General features: G+C 39.2%; 1 protein-coding gene across 7 annotated transcripts; it reads left to right on the top strand.

Moving 5' to 3' along the window:
• The first annotated feature begins 4 nt into the window (after positions 1-4).
• Positions 5-6,616, top strand: PIGP (phosphatidylinositol glycan anchor biosynthesis class P). 7 transcript variants are annotated; one of them, XM_075073780.1, is made up of 5 exons: positions 5-100; positions 1,908-2,008; positions 4,227-4,299; positions 4,874-4,992; positions 6,094-6,616. In XM_075073780.1, exons 2-5 carry the CDS (start codon positions 1,927-1,929, stop codon positions 6,222-6,224), a joined length of 405 nt encoding a protein of 134 aa, XP_074929881.1. In that variant the 5' UTR covers positions 5-100; positions 1,908-1,926; the 3' UTR covers positions 6,225-6,616. The 7 variants fall into 7 exon arrangements, with proteins under 7 accessions (XP_074929881.1, XP_032653174.1, XP_032653158.1 ...); XM_032797283.2 differs by having other exon boundaries at positions 10-128; XM_032797267.2 differs by lacking the exon at positions 5-100 and adding an exon at positions 118-132.
• Positions 6,617-19,028: the final 12,412 nt, after the last annotated feature.

The raw sequence follows: 19,028 nt of genomic DNA, 5'->3' as shown, positions 1-19,028 counted from the left end.
GGAGCGGTTCCGACGGCTTCTTTCAACGTCAGGCGCAGGCGACGACTTCGCCAGCTCACGCGTGTTTCCGTCTGGTCGCCACGCATGCGCGCAGAGAGAAGTTGCGTTGCCCTCTGGATGCGTCATGGGTGGGTGGGTGGGTGGGTGAGGGGCCGGGCCAGGCTCTCCTTCCCGTCCCTGGGGAGTCCCGGGCCGCGCGCAGAGCAGGCCGGGGGGAGGTGAGAGCGGGATGGGCAGAGCCGGAGACCCGGAGGCGCCAGCCCGGCCTGGTGTTGTTGCTTCTCCCTTGGGGTGTCAAGCGGCCGCACTGAGCTCGGCGCCGCGCGGGCGGCGTTTTCACGGGGGTGGGAGGAGACGCCCAAGTGCTGGGGACCTCGCAGCCTCCAGGACACCAAGAGTCTCCGCGCGGGCGAATGTGGCTCCCGCCCGTCGCGGGAGGCACCTGGGTCTCTCCTGGGGCTGGCCACGGCGAAGTGCCCCGGAGCGGGGGATGGGACGAAGGCCCCGGTGTCGCGTTGTCGTTGGATTTACTAGAGGGCCTGCCTCGTTCTCAGCCCGTCTCCGCATTGATGGCGAGGAGGGTCGCGGCTGGTCCGAAAGGCGCCGGGGGTTGGCACCCACGGGCCGTGCTCTGCCCCGCAATGGAGTGAGGCGTCTTTTGGGTGCCCAACTCCGCTGCAAGGAAAACTGGGCTCCGCACGGGTCTTCGCCCCGGCAGGGGCAGCCTCTGCCCAACAACGTGCTTGGTACTGAGATGAGCAGGAAATACTGCTTCTTTCAAGCCCCGTCGTCTTGTCCATGTCAGCAACTACTAATCCAGTTAGACTGCAGGTTCCCCTTCCAGGAGCCGTGGCAACAGGCATCACTAGTAGTATGGGTCCTATGGCACCTTACAGACTAACAGAAGTATTGGAGCATGAGCTTTCATGGGTGAATACCCACTTGGTCAGACATGCCTGATGAAGTGGGTATTCACCCATGAAAGCTTGTGCTTCAACACTTCTATTAGTCTATAAGGTGCCACAGACTCTTTGTCGCTTTTTACAGATCCAGACTAACACGGCTACCCCTCTCATACTAGTAGTATGAGTCTACCCACATTGCACCAGGAACAAACTACTTGATTCCCATTCCCCACAGCCTCAACAAAGATGACAGTGAGAGGAATATCGTATTCACAGGTTTCGCAACATCTTGGAAACCTATAAAATATCTATTGTAGAGTTGCCAGGCATCCGGTTTTCAACCAGAATGATCGAAAAGGGACCATGGTGGCTCCAGTCAGCACTGCTGACAAGCTGCTAAAAGTCTGGCTGGCAGTGCAGCGGGACTAAAGCAGGCTCCCTGACTCAGCATGGCTTCTGGAAGCGGCCACCATGCATCCCCTATGTGCAGGGGCAGCCATGGGGGCTCTGCGTGCTGGCCCTGCCCTGAGCGCCGGCTGTGTAGCTCCAATTAGCCAAGAACCATGGCCAAGGGGAATTGTGGGGGGCAGCAGCAGCAAGTAGCGCACAAAACCCCTGTGGCCGCCCCTGCACCTAGCAGCCAAATATGCTGGCTTCCAGGAGTCACCTGAAGTAAGTGGTGCCCCCACCCCCTTCTGCAACTCAAACCTCTGCACCAGGTCAGAACCTCCTCCTGCACCCCAAATCCCTCATACCGAGCCCCACCCTAGAGCCCACACCTCCAGCCGGAGCCTGCACTCCAACCCCCTGTCCCAGTCAGGCGAAAGTGAGTGAGGGTGAGGGAGAGTGAGCGATGGAGGGAAGGGGGAATGGAGTAAGTTGGGGCGGAGCCTCAGAGAAGGGGCGGGGCAAGTTTTGGTTTTGTGCAATTAGAAAGTTGGCAACCCTACTCTAAGGTGATGTGTAGCTAATAGCATCTTGTAATTAATTTATTTTTCGCAGTTAAAAGGAAGAGACTAACATGGTTGAAAACTCTCCAGCCCCATTGCCTGAAAGAGCAATATATGGGTTTGTTCTTTTCTTAGGCTCCCAATTTGGCTTTAGTAAGTATGTTTGCTTTCTGAGTAAAATGCTACGTGTATTTGCTGTATTAAGAGGCAGAAATGAATACTGTACAATAGTGCCTCTAGTAAGATGTAGAACTTATGAAAAAAAGATTAACTCTGTGTTAATACTTCTCAAGTAATAAAAATTATATTAGTTGTAAAGAAGGACTGAACTATTATTTGCAGTGTTGTAGCTGTGTTGGGCCCAGGACATTAGAGGGACAAGATGGGCAAGGCAATAGCTTTTATTGGACCAACTTCTGTTGGTGAGAGAGACAAGCTTCTGAGCTTAAACCAGAATCTAATGCTTCTCTCTCACCAAGCTCAGAAGCTTCTCTCTCTCACCAACAGAAGTTGGTCCAATAAAAGTTATTACCTCTCAAGCTTGTCTCTCTGAACTGTTATTAAAAACATTTCGCAACTTTGTGGGGTAATCCAAGTTTTGTCAGTTCTCCCTTGTATTATCCTTTTGGATTTTGTTCTCCCTGATACTGCTGCTGGTGGCCACATAGCTGATTGTGCTGAGGGGACAGCTATATTTCAGGGAGTTAGTTGAAAGTCTTTCCGGTAGGCTGAATGTACAGCATATGATGTGTGTACACAGGTGGCACTTTGTGACCTGTGTAGAAGTTAAAAGGTGCACAATACAAATTCTGAAGATAGGGACTGATTCTCGATAAAGGCTTACGATAATCACGTCAGTTTCCCTGTGGTGCTGCTTTCAGCAATGATGAGCCACAACAGAGGAAGATGCTGAAGATACTTACTGGGTAAGGAGTGGAGTACAAAGAGTCCATACTCCCTTGCAGCAAGTATGAGGCTTTTGGGTGGGAAAAACTAAATAGCAAAGGACTGCTCCTCTTCCAACAGTTGATAGTTCTGTGACTTCAAATTTAGCATATCAAAGACTGAGATGAAAAATGGAACGCCAGAGATTTCAGGGACAAAAAAACACCTGTCTGTAGGAATCCCAAAACCCTTCCCATTTCAAGCAGCTCAGCTAGGGTGGAGCTAAGAAGGGCTCCACTCCAAGAGTGTTCCCATGAAACTCTAATCTGGGATTCCATTTTCTGTATCCCCTTGCTAGTAACTGTTCTGATGATCTAAGATGTTGTAATACCTTAACTTTTGAGCCAAAACTGACCTTACTGTTCCTCTTAAGAGAAATATTTTTGGATTAATACTTACTTCATTGGCATTGAAATTGGTAAGACCAAATTTACTCCCATTCTAAATATATTTTCAATAAAATACTCATTTTTAAAAACATTTCTTCAAGTACTAGGTTGTTGTAACTCTTGTTTCGGTTTTGTGACCATTGGGACTAGTGTGACTCTGTTACTTTATTCTTCCCCACTAATTCCCCATTTTTTTGTTTACTCACTTGCCAGAATTCTAGATTTTGAGCTCTCTGGGGCAAGAACTGTCATTGCGTGTTTGTTTGTACAGTACCTAGTACATACGATGCTATCCTAATCCCTGTTTTGGGTCTTTACATTTTATCATTTCTATTGTGATAGCCCCTTAAGTGGCATACGATAGTGAAGAACTGAAGTATTTAAAAAAGAAAATCTCATTCAAGATGTGTGGAATTCCACTAAAAATAACATTTGATACTTCACAGACTTCTCATTTTGGGAGTTAATTGGGTTTGTTGGGGGTAGGGTGTTTAATGGCTAAATCCTGCTATCCTTGTGTAGTCAAATTACCCATTAACATGATTGCTAGTTTTGACTGCAGAATTAGACTCTTCGTGGTTTAGTGCTGTCATGTAGTTCAGAAATATGCACAAATGACTATGTATGTAGAAGACCTAGAGAAATACCTTGGACCAAAGTTCTTAAAATACAAATGTTTAAAATTAATTTTAAATTAAATTTTAACCTTTTTTTAAAAAATCAACAAATGCAAGGAATTCTTGTTTGTTTTATTCTGGAATTAGAAAACAAATATGAAGAAGAGAGTTAAAGTACCATCAGTTATAAAGTTTGCATCCCTAAGGCATAGTTTGTGTGTTCATGCTAGCATTCTCTGCAGTATTTCAGTAAACCTATTTAGATGCTTTTTGGACTCTATAGAGAAATTTTTTATAATTTCTTTGTATCCTCTGTAATTGATGGTGCTAAAAGTATTGATCTAGAATTAATTTGTCTCTTAAAACAATGTCAACTGTACAGTTATGATCAAACTATTAACTTTTACTCTTTTTGCACAGTGTTATACCTTGTATGGGCATATGTTCCTGAATCTTGGTTATTCTCATTGGGATTAACATACTGGCCTCAAAAGTAGGTTACATTCATTCACTGTTAAACATGTGAAAGAACAAACACATACCCAGAAAAATTGTGCCAGTGTCCTTTTACATTTAAAATATTTTACATTTAATCCAACTTGAAAGAGGAAATTTTAATGTTTCTCCTCACAAACTGCTGCAGTATTTATGTAAAGTAATGTTTCACAAACAACAGTTTACTCTGAGAAATTATCAGCAAGCTAAAATGAAGTGCAGTACATCTGTCTATGTTCTTAAAGTAATTTGGCAGCTTGGTTTAACTAAGGTTTTTTTTCTGAAATATCATGGTAATTTTATTAAATTAAATTTCCAAATAAGCTGTCTAAGGCATTTATTTGGCTATTATTCCATACTGGTCACAATGAGTCCTTAGTTAATAAACTGCATTTTTCAGGTCTTCTGTTTTTAGTATGGTGGTTTTGGCTATAACTAATTTTTCTATCCACTTTAAATTCATACTTGTTTCTACTTCTGTACAGTCTTGCTTGATTTAGAGCTGGAAATAATTTTTATAGAAGACTTTCTTTTGTGAAATGATGTTTAAAAATAAATATTTTATTCTACAGGTACTGGGCAGTTGCTTTGCCTGTATACCTTCTAGTTACTTTAGGAATTGGCTATATACTACTCTTTGGTATTAACATGATGAGTACTGCTCCACTCAACTCCATGCACACCATTACAGGTAGCTGATAATTTTCTTGTCTAGTTCTTAAGCCTTCAGCAAAAGTTATTGGCAATCACCGTAAACATACATGCTGGCATTACTAAACTAAACCAAATTCAAAGCCTTGAATTTTCACTTATGGTTAATGTATTGGCATATTACAGACTGTTAAACAATTATATATTTTGTTCAAACTTCATTTCAATACAGTGTTAGAACTACAAGTTATACCTTTGACTGTTTTTTATTTTTTTCCAAATGTGTCTTCTTTAGAACAACCATTACAGTCTAGCATTTGCTACTCTTTCCCACGGATTTTATTTCTGACAACCGGTCCAGTTCTGAATACTTGAAATATAGGTGGCTTCCTCAATCTTTTCCCATCTTTCTCAAGACGGTATTGCTTTTATTTGCTGATAACTGCTTTTCCTGAGCAAGAACATGAGAGAATTGAAAAATTACCCAGATAATTAGAATCCAAGTCTATGCTAAAGCTAAGTTGTCCCAATTGGCAGCACCGTTTGGCCCATGTCCATTCACTTCTAATGAAAACCAACAAAATTAGTATTTAAGGCATGCTTCATTGACTTATTTTGACTTGCTTCCACTAAACTGTGCTTTGAAGTAGAAAGAGCCAAGTGTAGACTCTGCAGTAAAGATGGTGACTAGACTGATGACTTGATAGAAAGCTGCTGAGGTCAAGAATGAAAAGGGTCAGCAGCACACATCCACAGGCAGAATTTAGCCCCAAGTCTTTCTTGAATCAGCACTATGGAACTTGCTTTGCTAGAGGGAGCAGAATGTTAACATCTACTGTAGGTAAACTGACATTACCAACAACATTTATTCACTTTCAGTAAACCAGAATGATGCTGTAAATATGTGAAAAGTGGGCTGTTTCTGGAATTTCGCTTTTTAAATAAAAGAACATGAGTAAATGCAACATTTACTCATGTTAGATTGTAGTTGGATGTGATGTAAAATTAGAGCAGTATGCTTTTATATTGACGAAGCATAGGAGTCTTAACACTATTTCTAGCAGGAAAATAAAGTATTTCATTTTCTAACATCATTTTAAATCATGGAATAGTGAAATGTCTTCTGTCATATTTCCTACAGATAACTTTGCAAAAAATCAGCAGCAGAAGAAATCTGAAGAAGATGCAATCCCTGCACTGAGGGATATTACCATTAGTGAAGTAAACCAAATGTTTTTCCTTGCTGACAAAGGCATTTGTAACAGAAATTAATTGGAACCAGACCCTGTGAGAATGAGACACTACTACAATAATTTTTAGAAACACATTGTAAGAAAAGTCAAAGGCTTGTCAGTGCTAGGAAATCTAACTCTTTAAACACCTGGAATAGATGAATTTGTATCTATATTAAGGTGTAGTTAGCACTGGTTCACATGTGTGGCATAGAGCACTGAACCGGAACTCAGAAGATATGGGCTGTATTCCCAGCTCTGCTGCTGGCCTGCTGGGTGACCTTGAGCGAGTCACTTCACCACTCTGTGCTTTGGTTTCCCCATCTTTACTATGTATATGATACTGACATTTATAAAGTGCTTTGAGATCTACTGATGAAAAGTGTTATTTAAGAGCTGCGTATTATCATTTATTAAACAAATTGATTGTTGAAATGGTTTTATTTCTTAACGTAGAGAGACCTACAGTATTAAATGACAAAATACTTCATTCTGGGAATGGAATTCTTCCATATAAATTTGTTTAGCTATGCCCTGGATCTGAAGTAATCCATTCAGTTACCCCTATATTTTTTTCTTGCACATTGAGGGTGGGATTTTCCAACGCATTCAATATTTGGCTTAATTCAGTAGGAGCAGAGTTAGGCCAACACTGGGTGCTCTTAAATATCCCACCCTATTTTGACCAGTCATAGTAAATTCAAGTAGATGCATTGTGACTGTACAGTAATACTAGTAAAATGTTTAGTTGTCTAAAAGTAATTGCATTTCTGATTTTTCTAAGGGGTATCTTACTTGCCTTGGACATACAGTGCACAGTGGATTTTCTTTAGATATGTATTTCTACATATCAAGAATATCCTTGTTTTCCTATCTTATTAGGCTTATTAAAAGTGATAGGGTTTCAAAAACTAGGAGAAAAGGTAGGGGATGAAGAAAAATCCAAACAAGTTCCCATTTAAATATTAGTTGTTTTTTCTTAAATTGCTTTCTTATCCTTCATCTAATGTTCTTTAATATTAAAAAAAAAATACAATTCTTAACAGTACTAAATATAAAATTCTTCTGGACCATGAAATTGCTATAAATTTCATAGAAAACTGAAGGTCCATCTTCTTAAACTCAAAGGAAATCTCAAAGTATACTGCATTGTTTCTAAGCCACTGCCAAAATATCTTAAACAGAGAATATTCTTCCACTTACATGTTACTTTGCTGACAAATCATCACCAGAAGTTGTTGAAATATTTTATTTGTTGCCAGCTCACATCCTAATACATTGCATCATAAAACACTAGTGATAATAGTTAAAGCCTCAACATCAGACAAAAATACCGTCACTCTTGTCAGGAAACTAATGAATGTTCTGCTACTAATTTCAGTGGGAGTGCTTTCTCCACATCCCAGCTTGCTATAGCGGACAATCACATGGATGTTCCCAGCTTGTGATCCAGAATCTAAGTTTCCTTGTTTGGTTGATTTTTGGTTTGTTTGGTTTTTTTTTTTTTGGTTTTGTTTTTTGCAAGGGGGGAGGGAGAGGAGTCTCCAGCTCTTAGAGCAATGAGAAAAATCCTCAAATTTTGAACCAAACAAACCAATGTAATGCTGTCTGCTTGAGTTTGCAGATAGCCTGAAATAATAGCTCTAAAGTGTGTAACTTGCCCTTATCTCATTGGAATGCTAATGCCAGAGCCTCATGATTATATTTTAAATGGCAACATTAACTATTTAATTGATGATCAGAATATGCGAGAAAGAAGAGTCTTGGACTCTCATTTTGATGTCTCAGATTGCATGGGGCATATTTGTTTGAGTAGAGCATTTGATTTGGAACAGCTCAACTTTCATCCTTCCCCCCCCCCCCCCCAGTTTGAACCCTTTTTTTCTTCCCTCTTTTTTATTTTTGACTTTCTCATACAATCTTGAACTGATAGAAATTATAGGCTATTCTGGCAGGGATCATGTATTGACTATTGCCTAGCCATGAGGGGCTGGGGGAGGAAGCGGGGGGTCATTAAAACGATAGTTACCTTTTTTTTTTTGTTTGTTTGTTTTTTTTCCTCTCAAGAGAATTCATGACTAAGTCACTTCAGGGTTATATATTTTCTCATATGCAATTTCTGGTTATGATTTTCTTGTTCCTTGAAATTCTTTCTAAATTTTTCAGAAAGCAATTTAAATTCTAACATGACAACTAGTGAAGGCTATGGTTCTGGTGTCATTTAATTTAAGGATTAAATTAATTCCCAGTTAAAGATGCACAAATCCCTACCAGATAAAGAAGAGCTACTGGAAAATGCCCTCATGTCCTAAAAGCATACAAACTAAAGGATTATAAATCTTAAACAAAGATTCTATCAGTGATAAATCTGCCATTTCACTTGTCTGCTGATCTAGCACAATTATGGGAAAACTAACAGAAGGGACCTAAGTGAACAGACAAACTGGGGCCATTTATTATTTAAGTGAAATTTGCAGGCACGAAACTCAATCTTCGCTTATCTGTCATTGAGTGGCAGTGCTGAAATGACATTCTGATGACCTTTACTTCAATTTAAGAATAATTATCAAACATTCAAAGGTTGTCTTCATGATCAAAATAATATTTTCTGTAACACAATGTATTTTTCTATTGTGTAGGTTTGGGACTTGTGATAAAGGTTAATGGCATCTAATGTTTAGAACTAATATACCGGATGTTGTGGGTCTTGAGTGTCCCTCATTACATGACCTTACATACAGCAGTAAACGGGTGTATTTTATTCTTACCAACTTGGTGGGAGGGGAAGCTACTTTTCACTAGTTCCTTGCACCTGAAGAGACAACATTCTTTTTAGCTGCCAAAGTATTTAGAAGGCTTTATGCAGTTGTCAGCTCAAACTTATCAGATGGATGATTCCAAAACAAAACCTGACAAGATTAAAGTGTGGTGCTGGTTTTAACTCCTTCCCTCCTAAAACATACCTGTGTAAAGACTACCCAAAGATCTGGAATAGGCTAAATGTGATCAAATATCCACTCCCTCAAGAGATTGGCTTTAGTGGTGCTAAATCCTGAATTTGCCCTCATTTTCACCTCTTGGCCTGGCCTTATCAGTGGTATCTTGTCACCATCAAGATTAGTAGTATTTAGTGGACTGGACTAATAGCTTTATTCTTGCTGAACTAGGCAAAGGGGGGTAGCATTTAGCCATACTCTGCAAGTAACTTTTATGCTTTTTGTCTAGTTCCTTTAGAGTAATTTTGTTTTCATATGCATTTGGATGCTTATTGCCATGATTCTGTTTTGATAGTCTGTGCAAGAGAGATGCATGGGAAGAAACAGTGTGACATCCTGTTCTCCAGAATGGAGTTTCTCTACAGACAGTGTTGAGTTTGAACATGCCAGAGCTCCTCCTGTAGTGAAGATCAGAGATAGTACTCTTGTTATTTTTAAAATGCAAAGGCCCAGTACTCCTACCACTGAATGCAATAGGACTGTGGTTCTCAAGCTTTTCTGTAAGATGTTCCCATATGCCAAAAGAAATGTGTGCGTGAACAGACACACACAATATGTTCATAACCCTAAGGCTGAGCAGCCATGCAAAAGATGATTTGCCACTGATTTCAGTAGGAGCAGAACCAGGCTGAAACTGATTAAAGGTAGGAGGTGGAAGCCTGCGGTTTTTTACTGTGTTGCAGTGCAGAATGATGGGTTTGGGCTATACATAGAAAGTGCACAATGATTAGTAAGGAGCCAGCATAAGAGCAATATTACCATGTATTCAGTTACTCTCATTTTTATTGTAAATATTTATATTAAAGTGAGTCCTGTAGGCACTACTATATTGAGATCTGTACGCTACTGAGCTGGGTGTTACACGAACAGAAAAGAGAAAATCCCTCCCCTTCATAAAGGGAGGGCACGGGGATAAAATATTACAAGTGAATGAGTATGGTGAAGAACTGGCACAGCTTTGCAAGTTACATGTAGGGCAGTTTATGTGTATTTGGTAGGGTAGAGGAAGGAAGTAATGGAGCAGGAAATAAAAGAATGTAAAGGAAACCTGCTGGTCAAAATTCCAATTCAACATGCAAGTGGCCAGAGGTATTTCTGCAGGCAACAGAATGTTAAAGTAAAGCAAGACTCCCCATAGGACTAGACTGAGTGGGCCCACCTCACTGCAACATGCAAGTATACTTATGCTACTACAAGCTGTGTCTGACCTGCTCCACATCCAAGAGCTCTTAAAAAATGCACAAAGCAATTTAAAAAAAAAACATTTTGAAGGTTATCAAGTAACTTTTGAATCAGATGTAATGATTTTTAAAGTCATCCTCTGGACCGCAAGTTACTCCTCTAGACTTCCCTCAATGCAAGGCCAGGCACAGCCACATATAACTAAATCACAAAATTAATTCATGCAAATCAGATAATTAATATTAGCATAAAGTTTGTTTCTGCTTGTTAGGCAAAATGGCAGTTGGTTTGGAATTTTGCCTACGTCAGTTGAGGCAAGCTGAGGCCCATAATATACACACATGGTCTTACTCATTTCCTGGAAGTAGGAGGAGAAAACAAATATAAATTTACTTATTTGAGTTGGCTGGGATAGGGGATATTTCAGATCTGCTATCATAATACTTGTTCAATGATTCCTATATATGTATTGTTCTTTCTGGTCTTTTGCTGCATAATGGGCCATTTCTGTTGGTGGTACTCAGATCTTTCAGCCACTTTCAGACTAAAGATGGATTCTCACTTGGTGATGTAATATCCTGGCATTCTGTAATATTGGCAACAATAGGGCAACCAGGATTTCCATTTGCACTTCTCCCTTGTTTTATTAATTGGAATCTGTAAGAAGCAGTGAGATTTGGGAACATGGAGTCTTGTTCTAGCAATACATTTAATGAAAGGTGGCCAATATAAATTCACCTTGGTACAGTGTGATAATCTCAGTTTGTCACTAGAGACACCCGGGGAGATTTTTCCTGCTTGCAAGTCACCATGATGTGAGGTATGATTTCATTTTGCAGGTGAACGTAACAGGCAATCTTGCAATATTTAATCTTTATTAATTTAGAACACAGAGAAGATTAAGGAAGAACTTTATCCCCACCTATTGCTTGTTCCTCAGCTCGTTTAACGTGTCTTCTCTCATTATAATATTAATAAAGTCTATATTAGAAAAAACTATATGAATGTTATTAGAGTGATTGATTATAAATTGAATCCGGATGGTGACAAGGTCAGATAGAGTAGCCTTAACAAGATTCCATTCTTCGGTATGTATGCAATCCCTCCTGGAGATAACTGTTTTAGCTGCGGGAACTTAAAAGGTCCCTGGCACTGGACAGAAATCAGAAACAGAATTTAAAACCATGTTATGAGCCAGCTTTAATTCTGACTCTTCACAGTAATGAGTATAATGGTAGATGATCAATAAAAACTATATTGACTGAGTTGCCTTTCCAAAATCCTGCTACCACCAATGTCCCCCTCGCCTGGCAATTTTATTGTTTTCAGTATAGCAATTTTAGGAAAGTTCAGAAAGGGATTATGATGTATTTTTGCCCTAGATAAATTATCTAGCACTTGCTGGAGGAAATACAATCAATCACTCTATCCTGACAACTGTGGAAAGTCCTATGAAACATGAAAATCAAGCTATATTTTAATTATTAATCTTAACTACTAAACAGATAAATTTGTCTCACAAGATAGAATGTTTCAAGTCTTTTCTTCAAGGTACAAAGGTAACAATAAACTCATTACTATAGGGATACTTTGTGGCCTTCTTCCTGCAAGTGATGGATGATTCAAAGGTCATTGAAAGCCCTTCTGGGTCAGACCCCAGATGAATTAACAAACCAAAGCTAAAAGGTGCAGGGAAACAGAAGATGTTGTATACTGCTTGTTCATTTGTAGTCTTTTTTTTTTTTAAGAAGCTGGTAATATATCACTTAATTACGGGGCTTCTGCAGTTTTTATAGTAGTTTGAACATTACCGTAATTTGAATCATATTTATGGTGGTCATAGCTATGTGCAATAAGGTTTTGCTAAATATTAGTAGAAGAAATCTTCCTGTGTTACAGAAAAGATATTTTACAGTTTAACAAAAATGAGAGGCAGTTATCTGATTTTCTGTAGTGAAAACCTGTGTTGTGGGTTAGCATTATAATACCATAATTGTTAAAGATGGAAAACCATTAAATCTCACTCCCAAAATCTTTGATTCATTCGACACAATTTTAAGTGGTCTTAAATGTTATAAAATAAAGAAACATTGTATTAAACCTGAGTGCCCCATGTGCAGGACGTGGTTATGGTAGTATACATGGCCATGTGTCTATACTGGACTTCTGCTCTCTATTTTTGTGTAGATAGTTTAGCCTGCCAACAGGAGCTGCTGCACCACACTCCTGAATACTAACCATCTCTCTCTCTCACACATACACACAATTAAATACAATAAAAACAACCAGTATGTCAGGAAACCCGTTGGTGACCATCTCCCAAAAAAAGATCTTGCAGCCTGAAGGCTTTCAAAGATGTTCTACAACTTGAGAAGTAGCCCTACTGAAGAAGATCCCAGTAAGTGGGTGGGTGGAGGCAGAAGGCTGAGTGCTACTAATATTTTCACTGAAATTCACTTTGGGGGGGATTAGCCTGTATATACTTTCTTAAGGATCAGAACTTGCAGTTTTGTTGGGAGGTGGGTGACAGAAAGCATTATACTTTTTTAAGTTATGGTGAGTATGTAGGTGTTCCTGAGACACATGTTCTGGGGCTCAAGGATGTACAGGGCATGGCAAGTGTTTGTAACTTGTTGCATCTTTGCGTGGTGATGGGAAGTAGGAATTTGGTGAAGGAGATGCTGGAGACACAATGTTGCTGGGTGACAAGCCACACTATTGAATGAGTTCTAATGTAGAAAAAAATTTTCTGGCTGGGAAACGGATCTTCTAAATTTTGTGTGTAGAATAATACATACAAAAATAAATACAGATACAATATTTTAAAAACACCTGTTAACATGGTATTTAAGCAGTGTGCAAGGACAGTTAAACTGACCTAATATGGGGTGTAGCCAGTGCTAGGTGGACAGAAGAATTCTTCTGTTGACCTAGCTACTGCCTCTCGCGGAGGTGGATTCATTACTGATATGCTATAGTTTAAATGTAGCCATAGCTTTAGTTTGTCTGCAGTGTTGTCAGTAACAATGTGAAATTGGCAAGGAATGGAGATTTTCCCCTTAACTTCTTATTACCATACTTTTCGAGTTTTGAGTTGGTTGGCTATGTCCTTAAGCAGCCTTAACTCACTATACAAAGTTTGTGTGTGTTTACTTCTTGTTTTGTTTTTAAATTCAGGATTGGTGTACCTCCATGGGTAGGTCTTAGGGGGCAAGGAAAGGAAGAGGAGGAGATCACTAAGTGTGAAACACCTGGATTTTGTGCCATTACAGATTATAATAGTTCTTAAATTACAAACACGCGTCCCAGGCTGTTTTCTCATTATGTGAATTAAATAAACCAGAGGTTTTTACGAAGAAAATTTTAAAAAACAAAATCACCCTCTGTCAGGGTCTCTTTCCCACTTTGAACTTTAACGTCCAGAAAGTGGGGACCTGCCTGTTCCCTTCTAAGCTTAATTCCTAGCTTAGATCTTATCACGCTGCTACCAACCCAAAATATAGTGTTTGGGTACACTCCCTGTCCCCCAAAACCTTCTCTGGGGAACCCAAGACCCAAACCCCTTGGGTCTTAAAACCAAGGAATACCTTCCTCTCTCCTTCCTCTCCAGATTTTCCCCTCCCTGAGTTACACTGGGATCACTGTGATTCAACTCCTTGAATCTTAAAGCAGAGAGGAAATTCACTCTCCCTCCCAGACTCTCCCTGAGAGAGAGACACTGATCCCAAACTCCTGGATCCTAACAGAGAGAAATTAACCTTTCCTCCCCCTTCTCTGCTTTCCCCACAGTTCCTGGTGAGTTCAGACCCAGTCCTCTGGTCTTACACAGGAATAAAAAAATCATCAGGTTCTTAAAAGAAAATGTTTTAATTAAAGAAAGAAAAAGTAAAAATATTTCTGTAAATCAAGATGGAAAATGTTTACGGTTCCAGATCTATAGCTAGAGGGACTCCTCCACTAGCATAAAATAAAGTTACAGCAACAGAGGTAAATCTCAGGAAAATACACATTTGCAAATAAGAAAGCAAGACAAATCTAATCCGCTTCATCTATTTACTTACTACCTGAACCTGAGAGTCTGTTTCAGTAGATTGGAGAAATCTGGTTACATGACTGGCTTCTTTAATCCAAAAGAGAACAGAAAACAAATCAAAACAGCACAAAATCCAAGACTTCCTCCCCCAGATTTGAAAGTATCTTGTCTCCCGATTGGTCCTTTGGTCAGGTGTCAGCCAGGTTCACTGAGTTTGTTAACCCTTTACAGGTAAAAGAGACATTAACTCTTAACTATCTGTTTATGACACACACCCCAAATCTCAGACAGTGTGGAACCACACTGGCGGTGATTTATTCCTAGAACTGTAGAATAAACAGATTAATACAACACATGCACCTTTACATATACTACTAAGTATGTAAACTACAAGACTTTCTACGTTTGAAGGACAATTTTTAACCAGTTGATTTTGGGAAACTTTCACAGGAGAGTGCATGAGCAACTTTGTTAGAAGCTTCTGAAATGTGTTGAATCTTAAAATCAAAATTTTGGAGAGCTAAACTTCATTAAAGAAGTTTTTTGTTGTTTCCCTTGGCAGTATGAAGCCACTTTAGCGCAGCATGGTCGGTTTGTAGCTTGAACCGCCGTCCCCAAATGTATGGGCGTAGCTTTTCCAGGGCATACACAATGGCATAGCATTCTTTTTCACTGATGGACCAGTGGCTTTCCCTCTCAGACAGTTTCTTGCTGAGAAACACGACAGGATGGAAGTTTTGATCTGGTCCTTCCTGCATTAAAACTGCTCCCACACCACATTCAGATGCATCCATGGTTACTAGGAATGGCTTGTCAAAGTCTGGGGCCCTTAGCACAGGGTCAGAGTTTTTACAAAGAAAATTTAAAAAAACAAAATCATCCACATACAACCATAGCAACATCTCTTGTGTCAACAGACCAGTTTGAACTCTGCACTAGAACTGGGTGAAAAACTTCAGATAATTAGTTTTTGTTGAAAATGCAGCTTTGCCCCAAAAATTATATGTGAATTTGATAGTTTTGGCCAACATTTCTGGGGGAATGACTTAAGTAGAATTTATAGTGGAGGAGGTGCTGTCTCCCTTTTAACATTTAGCTTCCAGTTTAGGTTACTCACCTGGATTGTGGGAGACTTCAGTTGTTTTCCCTCCTCTATCTGATTAGGAACAATGATTTGAACTTGGGAGACATCTCCTCCATTACAAGATAATGCCCTAATCATTGGGCAATAGGTAGTGATTTCTCAATCTCCTGTTGAAGCTGTTCCACTTTGTATAAAATATTTTAATAGTCATTGACCAGAGCACACAAGTGAAAATGTCTGTTGGTCAGGGCATATACCTGTGATGCAGGAAATCCAAATTCAAGTCCCTGTTCCAAGGGCTAGTTCATTATTTACACACATGGAATGGCTTGAATAGAAGAGTTTGATAGCCACTATTGGCAAGATATCCCACAGTCCAGTGATTAGGGCAGTGGCTCTCAATCTTTCCAGACTGCTGTACCTCTTTCAGGAGTCTGATTTGTCTTGCATATCCTCAGGTTTCACCTCACTTAAAAACTACTTGCTTACAAAATCAGATAGAACAATACAAAAGTGTCACAGCAAAAAATTACTGAAAAATTGCTTAGTTTCTCATTTTGACCATATTATAATACAGGGCTTGGCAACCTTTCAGAGGTGGTGTGCCGAGTCTTCATTTATTCACTCTGATTTAAGGTTTTGTGTGCCAGTAACACATTTTAACATTTTTAGAAGGTCTCTCTCAAGTCTATAATATATAACTAAACTATTGTTGTATGTTGTTAGGGTTTCCTCTCCACTCTGAACTTTAGGGTACTGAAGTGGGGACCTGCACGAAAGACCCCCTAAGCTTATTTCTACCAGATTAGGTTAAAAACTTCCCTATTCCTATTTAATTAAAAGGTAAAAGAATTACCTCTGTAAAATCAGGATGGTAAGTACTTTACAGAATAACAAAAGACTCAAGAACATAGAGGATCTCCTCTCTAGGCAAAACCTTTAAGTTACAAATCCAGGGATAAATCTCCCTCTAGACAAGGAAAATTACATACTAAAATAAAAGTAAGCTAACGCATTTCCTTATTATTACACCTCTACCTTGGTATAATGCTGCCCTTGGGAGCAAAAAAATCTTACCATGTTATAGGTGAAACCGTGTTATATTGAACTTGCTTTGGTCCACCGGAGTGCGCAGCCCCACCCCCACCCCCCTGGAGCGCTGCTTTACCGCATTATAGCCGAATTCCTGTTATATCAGGTCGCGTTATACCGAGGTGGAGGTGTACTTACTAATTTTAATTGAGTTGAATTGCTTGCCTTTTTGATCTGTCTCCGGCAAGTGCACAGAACAGACAGACAAAGAACAGATAAAACAAAGCCTTTTTCCCCCTCCCCAGATTTGAAAGTATCTTGTCCCCTTATTGGCCCTTTTGGTCAGGTGCCAGCTTGGTTAACTGAGCTTCTTAATCCTTTACAGGTAAAAGGATTTTGTGCCTCTGGCCAGGAGGGATTTTATAGTACTGTACACAGAAAGGTGGTTACTCTTCCCTTTATAATTATGACATATGTAAAGTAAATAAGGTTTTTAAATGTTTAAGAAGCTTAATTTAAAATTAAATTAAAATGCAGAGCCCCCCAGACCAGTGGCCAGGACCCAGGCAGTGTGAGTGCTACTGAAAATCAGCTTGCTTGTCGCCTTTAGCATGTGTCCCAGAGGTTGCCTACCCCGTTATAATAAATGGGAATATAAATATTATACTTACATTTCAGTGTATAGTATATAGAGCAGTATAACCAAGCCATTGTCTTTATGAAATTGTAGTTTGTATTGACTTTGCTAGAGCTTTTCATGTAACCTGTTGTAAAACTAGGCAACTATCTAGATGAGTTGATGTATCACTGGAAGACCTCTCCATACTCCCAGGGGTATGCATACCCCTGGTTGAGAACCACTGGATTAGGGCACTCTCTGTACTGTGAGACACTTAAATTCAAATCCTTGTACCATATAAGGCAGAGGAGATAATTTAACCTAGGTGTTCCACATCCCAAGCAAGCATCCTAACTACTTGGCTTAATGGTGGGGATGTGAATCTACCCCATCATGTTATTTGCTTTTATGTTTAAAAAGTGCCTGCAGAAAGAAATTCATTTCAGGTCAAAAGAAAATGTGTAGACCTGACATAACATTTGAGACTACCATGTTAAAGTCCTGGGTTCTGTTCTGATTATGCCTGCAGTGATCTTGTGTAACCCATTAACTCGTATATAAAAATAAAGTGGTAGCTTATATGTGTCTGCCCTCTAGGTTTGGGGTTCATGGCCATGCTCAACAACAAGGTTGATGAGATGCAGAGAAATATATATCACACTTAGCAAAGGCAAGATTGGAACTTTTTTTCCTACACCACAGGAAATGTTGCTTTCCCTCAATCCATAAGGCTTTTGGTGGCTCTCTCACCTCGTCCCCAACCAGCCTGGTTTTACTGATGCTGGAACATGGAATTCTTATACCATAATCCATGTAAATGCAGGGATATCAAATTTATTGTCACAGTTTTCCCTCCCAGAAGGATTGTAATACATACAATTTATCTTATCTGTTGGATATGCCTCTTATCCTAGCTTGCTTAAAAAACTAATTCTGTAATGTAATATTGCAATATTGTAATTCACACTAAATCAAATATTACTCATTTTAAAATGCTATAATTTCCCCTTTTAAATAAACACACACAAAGATACATTTGATATGTATAATACAAATACATCTTTCTTCAGGAGCACATTGTCTAGTGATTTACTTATTTCTTACTAATGTTCATCTGTACACAGTTGACCTTTATGGGAACCTTTTTTCCCCTTCATGCATTTCTGTTAGTAGCCCTTTAAAAATTTTGCAGAGCTAACTAGCCATCTCTCAAGGAGAGCAATTTTGTAACTAGTAGCTGCTGGTTGTTTTTTTTTTCTCAGCTGGTAAGTACCTATTGTGTTTTTCTTAGCTTTCTTTCTTGCTGTTGATGAGGTAGTGTATTCTCATAATATGACAAAGGGTCTGAGTCAAAAAATCAAGAAAATTTATATTGGAAGTTAAATACTGCTTTTGATGAACATATTGTTGAATTTTGCTTTAGTCTTTTTTTTTTTCAAATGTGCATGTGTCTTGTGTTTTAGTCAGAGTTGTATTAAGGTATAGTATTGTGTAATATTAAGGGCTGTTTCCAAAATATATTAAGTCAATGGATAATATATTGTCATACACTATATGGGCTCAGATCCCTCTATACATAATGGCATGAGTGAAATTGGAAAGGTTTTAGTTAACTCGGTATTTTTCCTGTAGTTCATATCCTTCAAGGAACTTTAATAATATTAGATTAAAGTGTATGAGTAAGAGCTTAAATAATGTTAGCTATTTTTTGGATAATATTTACATACTGACTCAAAACTCATATGTAAAATTTCAGTTTAGGATGAATAAAACACAGAAAATGTTTTATAATGGAAACAGCTACTGCTCGTTGAAAGTTGCAAAGGCAATGGGTACTACTAGCATTAAAGGACTTCTTTGTGTATACTTTGTTCGAGATTAAAAAGTGTGAATGCAAA

This window comes from Chelonoidis abingdonii, chromosome 1 (assembly GCF_003597395.2).
Source record: "Chelonoidis abingdonii isolate Lonesome George chromosome 1, CheloAbing_2.0, whole genome shotgun sequence".
NCBI classification, from domain to species: domain Eukaryota; kingdom Metazoa; phylum Chordata; order Testudines; family Testudinidae; genus Chelonoidis; species Chelonoidis abingdonii.
The sequence above is the reverse complement of the archived record's forward strand: the minus strand, read 5'-3'. Positions and strand labels throughout refer to the sequence as shown.